Source organism: Macrobrachium rosenbergii, chromosome 3 (genome assembly GCF_040412425.1).
Source record: "Macrobrachium rosenbergii isolate ZJJX-2024 chromosome 3, ASM4041242v1, whole genome shotgun sequence".
NCBI lineage: Eukaryota > Metazoa > Arthropoda > Malacostraca > Decapoda > Palaemonidae > Macrobrachium > Macrobrachium rosenbergii.
Genome location: NC_089743.1, coordinates 25,277,924 through 25,283,697, shown reverse-complemented (window position 1 = coordinate 25,283,697; position 5,774 = coordinate 25,277,924). Strand labels below are relative to the sequence as shown.

Here is a 5,774-nt window from a genome sequence, read left to right as displayed (position 1 = left end):
GATTTCCTTATTTATCTCATATTCCGTCTTTTTATTTCTCTGTTTATTTACATATTTTTTTTTTGCCTCGCGACCTACGTACATCCTCTTGATCCGGACAAGCAATGGGGATGAGCTTCCTCCGAGACACCTACGTCATCACTCCAACGCCTTCACAGCAGAAGGCACAGCAGCTGAGACTCTTCGCAGGAGAAGAATGTTTGCGACTTTTTTAAGGCGTTGCTGATTCTCGTGTGCGTTGCTTTTTCTCGCCTAATACGTAGCATTTGGTAATTTGAAGACTCACGTTTGGTGATTCAAATGTCTTCAAGTCTTGCAAACAGAGAGAGAGAGAGAGAGAGAGAGAGAGAGAGAGAGAGAGAGAGAGAGAGAGAGAATATTTAACCGTTGACGTTTTTTATACAACCTACAGTAGTGTACAAATTAATGTAAAGTTACCTTTGTTTTGCTGCCCTTCGACAACTCAGTGATTTTAATTCTAGCAAATCGAAAAGCTCAAGTTAACAAACAAGCAGTCACATCCTTTAAAGGATCGTTCTTTGGTTACATAAACCATCATTTCAGTTACAGCTGTTACTTCAGTGGACACTGGGAGCCGTTAAATTTCTTAATTATGAACCATCATCTTCCAGTTTCTTGAATCTTGTTCGTTACTGTAAAATCATCTTTTCCTCAAAAGTTAAAAGAATGTTATGTTTCACCCGCGCGTGTATGTGTGTGTGTGTGTGTATTTGTTGACTATCTCTGTGGAGCTCGTAATTGGTTTCTTGATAAACGTGTATAGACGTTCATTTGGGCGGTCTGTCCTCTAGAGAAGAATAATTTTGGGTAGAAATCAGTGATGTTTTGATTCTTTGCTGCCATGATATCCATCTCGCCAAACTTCCAAATAGTTTAAGAGATTTCCTTTTAAAAGACTGGTTCATTTCCCTTTGAAGTGATGCTGAAATTTGAGTATAACTGAAATCAACCATTTTATCGTGTGAACAATAATTTAAGTTTCAGGACGTAGTATATAGTATTATTACAGTTTTATATTGAATGTTTCAGTGCATTATGACCAGCCGTATAAAAGGAAATACATTTTAAAAATACAGTGATCAATGTTAAATGCACTAAGCATACCGGAATTTTTTATTTAATCAAGCCTAATGCTTTTTGGGTAATATTTTTACTTATACTGTAGGTAGTTGTTGTAATATTTTCGGCACTAGTTCGGTTTTCGTGGCAGAAGCAGTTACATGTTAAATGTAATTTGTCGTTTTTGATAGCATTTTTGCTGTATATTTCATTTTAGTAACATTTCCATTGTTTCTCTTTTTTTGTAAAATTTTCATGATGTAAATCGTTTTCATAATTTTTCCATAATGATGTTCAGAGATGACGCCAAAAAAGTGTTGGGTTAGGTTCCAAGAGAACGAACACATAGTAAAATGCTAATCTAATTGGCATTTAGCCCTACTCTCTCTCTCTCTCTCTCTCTCTCTCTCTCTCTCTCTCTCTCTCTCTCTCTCTCTCTCTCTCTCTTCTGTCGAGGAAGAAAAAAACAATCAGCCACTGACAAATGCCAATAACCCTGGTAAATATAGGTTAGACAATTCGTGACATTTTCTCTCTCTCTCTCTCTCTCTCTCTCTCTCTCTCTCTCTCTCTCTCTCTCTCTCTCTCTCTCTCTCTCTCTCTGGGACTAAACCGATGATTGACAGCCAGTGATATTCAAGTCTATATTGAAGATGATGGATTAGGATTTGCGTAACAAGCTCTCTCTCTCTCTCTCTCTCTCTCTCTCTCTCTCTCTCTCTCTCTCTCTCTCTCTCTCTCTCTCTCTCTCTCTCTCTTGTCCTTGATGTATTAGTATTGCAGATGCAACAACATCAGTGGCATCACATAATAACTGCAGGTCCCACTATGATCTAGTAAAGTAAGCGGAGTATAAATAAAGCCATCATAATGGCGATTTCTCTCTCTTCTCTCCTCTTCTTCCCTTCAGTCACTATCTGTCCCCTTATTCCAGAATACTTATATTAACAAACTCAATCAAGTAGTTTATACTGAATACCTACCCACCACTCTCTTGGTGTTAAAGTCTTGGAACCTTAATGATGTGTGTGTGTATATATATATATATATATATATATATATATATATATATATATATATATATATATATATATATATATATATATATACACACACACATATATATATGCAAATATACATATATGTACAAAAATATACATGCACATATACATACATCGCCACAGCACCTTCTTTAGAAATGGGTGCATTATCATACAAGCATTCTTTTCGTATAGCAATCCTTATCTTACTAGGCTTACGTATAATCCTGCTTTGGAATGGAATTTCAGTTATTTGATTTCCAAATCTTATTCAGTTGTGTGATTTGCCCGTCTTAGCCTTTTAATAAATCTCAGCTCAATAGAACCTTGCATTGGGTATCATAGTTCATAAATATCTGAAAGATTCAAGCTCATTCATTCTTTCTCTATCTAATGTTATTTTATCCCTTTGTGCTTACTGTATCCTCATTACTTTCGTTTTTATTTTATTTATGTCCCGTCTCTCAAGATACATGATACCTTTTATTGAGCAAGCTTCGTAAGTCATATTGTGTTTTGCTGATTAAAATAACATCGTCTGCATATTCTAAGTTACTCCAATCTAAACCTTCTCTTCTTCCATCTCCCACTGTTTCGTTCGTATGAGAAGGAAGCAGCACAGCTGAAATAACAATCAGTTATATATATATATATATATATATATATATATATATATATATATATATATATATATATATATATATATATATATACACTTATACACACACACACACACACACACACGCATACATACCCATACATACTCCCATTGCCTAAGCGCATCGTATCAAACAGTATTGAAAACATACTATGATCCCATGACCCAGCAGCCTTCACATGACCGACCAGGAACATAGCAACATAGCGACAGCAGCAGGAAGAAGTGGGAGAAGAAAAAATATATTTATTTAGATTGAGTTGTTATACAGTATCATCAGAGACATCTCCCATACATGGATTATCTGTAAGGTTCAATTAATGTCTTTTCTTTTTATTCGTGTGTTAGTTTTAAGCATCTCCGTTAAAGAAAGTGTTAATCATATTGTTTCATTTTCTAGCAATTTTCAAGTTACCTGTCAGGGAACAAATGGAAGTTTTTAAAGGATGTCAGAATAAAGTTGAGCGTCTTAAGAAATTTTTAGGTAAAATTGTTTATTTTACCTTCCCATTCAAATATTAATCAAGGATATATGTAGCTGGAGAAATTGAAAAGAGAATAAAAATGTCTTCATACAGGTTTTTCACATCCGGCCTTGGCCTTATTTGTGTCTTGCCTACAATGTTTTTGTGAGTGACCGCGAGAGAACTCGAGGAGAGTGGAATCAGCCAGAGCTGGCGAATGGAAGGACGAACTGATCTTGTCCTCCTTTTGTGATTGTGACCGGGAATCTTCTCTGTTCTGTTCTTACCTGTGATCTCACGAAGGACGGAGGAGAGAGCATCTACTCGAGGATCCGCCGCCCGTGTAGGCGTCGGGACCCATGCGATTACCATCATCAGCAACGCCACCGCCATCAGCCTCACACCTGCTCTTCCTCCACCACCACCACCACCCACCAGCTTCATTGTGTCAGTCACTTGTTGCCTGAACAGTACACTCCCGAATGGACAGTTCACTTTTCTTCAATTCGAGATGAAACGTCGTCTTGTACTGTCACTCGATTTTTTCTTTGTATTTGAGTTCCACCTGGAGTTTTGATCAGTGTTTGTTTTCTTCGCTTCCCGTAAAATTTACATAAAGCCCTTCACCATTCACTGTTCATGTCATGTCACCACACAAACTTGAAACTGATATTTGCTGCTGAGGTGTTATCATTTAATACATTTAATAGCAACTCTATGAAAACTGATTGACAAGTCCTTTCTTATATTTAGCATCAGATTTTAACTTATGTTCCATTTTTCGAAATAAATACTCCTTTTTAAAATCGATTCACACTCATCTATGAATGGAAAAAAGAATCGAAAAGAAGATAGGTTTTATCGAAATTCAAAAACGAAAGCACGAAGAAATGGCAAGCGGCCGTCGGTGTCTCCTGGAGAGCGGAGGTACTGGCGCGTCGTCCTTGCACTCTACAGGGCACCGTTGGCACGTCCTTTAACTGTGGCACCAGGAGCGCCAATGGGCTCTCATCGTCTTATTCCCTTCTCACAGCTCTTGGTCCCTCTCACCGGGCCTGTCAGTGCCAAAACGAGGAGGAGGAGGGGGAGGAGGAGGAGTTGCCAGAGGGCAGTTGCAGGAAAGGCTTTCCTCAGCGGTCCTTCTCAATCCGAGTTCGCCCTTATGCGCGCTGCTGTCCATCATGGAGGTTGCGGCTTTTCTTTTCTACAGATCGCTTTCTATTTTTCTTCCCTTGGAGGGATTCCTATTCCTCCCTTTTACTGATTCTGTTGTTTTACTTTTACATCCTTCCGTATACTTTTTTCTTTTTTGCTCTTATTTTCTTTATCGGTTTTTCTCCCGATTCTTTTAACTTTATTTCTGTTCATTATAATTCTGTGCCTTTATTTGCAGTTACTTTTACTTTATTTCCCCCTGTTATTTCCGTGTCTTCATTTTCATATCTTTATTTCTTTGCTCTCACTTCTATTTCTCTTCCTCATTCCTGTTTCTCTCCGTGGTTACGTCTAGGTTTATTGCAGCTCTAATTTATGAGATGGAGACGCCGAGATCTTTAATTATCATCTCTCATCTCTCTTCCCCTTTCGGGTATTACATTTGGTACAAGAGCCTTCAGATGAGCAACGTTATCTGAATCTTCTGGATTAAACTCCACAACCCATTTCACAGATTATTCGCTTATTCTTACGGTTTTAACCTTAACAGCAATGATTCACTATTGTAATTATCATCACAACAGAAGTGTCAGATTACGTCAAAAGTATATTTAGACCAACATTCATTTTCTCCAGCGCGGCTTGGAAGGTGTCATTGAGCTCTCAGCCAAGTTTGAAGCGGCGGCGCATTGGTCCAGAGATTACTAAGGGCGCCCGAGGGTTTTGTGGAGGATCAGAATGTTGCAGTAATATCGACTTGGTCGTTCCTTATACGTCAAGTGGGCGATTTCTCCATTTGCTTTATTCTTTCTATTATTTTTCCGTCTGAGCTTGTTTCATCATGCAGTCAGTTCCAAGTACGCACAGCGAGCAGTGCATGTGTACGTGATTGCTGGCATATGTTTCCCTTTTGTATGATTTTGCACTATTTGCGTTATATACGTGATTTTTACAAACACACACTTCACGTCCATAAAGGCGAGTTATCACAGCAGTTTTTTCATTCACCCAACTGTTGCCTCCATAGACAGTTGCTCGTCTCTTCCAGCATTTGTTTTAATGACTCCCAAACAACTGTAAGGGCCACTTATGTCAGTTCTTCCATCATCCACAGTAAAATATGCTTCTCGATTATTTATAGTTGTCATTTACCTTCATACCCTCACTGATGTTAAAATGAATTTTCATCTTTTATTCTTTACAAAAACTTCTAGATTCATTGAAGCATATACACAATTCAGCCCGTTGAATATGTCTTCGCAAGGTTCATTTCCTTGTGTTATATAGCATATCATCCCATTATGCATTGCCTAATTACGGAAATGTTTCTGTGAAGAAATTTCTCATCATAGTCATCTCTATATCTTAGTGCTTCCT

At 37.9% G+C, this 5,774-nt stretch overlaps 1 protein-coding gene across 3 annotated transcripts in view; it reads right to left on the bottom strand.

Moving 5' to 3' along the window:
• LOC136853439 (uncharacterized) overlaps nt 1-5,103 on the bottom strand; it is a 149,648-nt gene extending 144,545 nt beyond the window's left edge. The window contains exon 1 of one of the 3 annotated variants that reach the window (XM_067129032.1): nt 3,530-5,103. In XM_067129032.1, the coding sequence (XP_066985133.1) occupies nt 3,530-3,686 (157 nt within the window). In that variant the 5' untranslated portion in view covers nt 3,687-5,103. The remainder of the gene's footprint in view (nt 1-3,529) is intronic. The other 2 variants (XM_067129010.1, XM_067129021.1) reach the window with 2 other exon arrangements.
• Between the last annotated feature and the right edge of the window lie 671 nt (nt 5,104-5,774).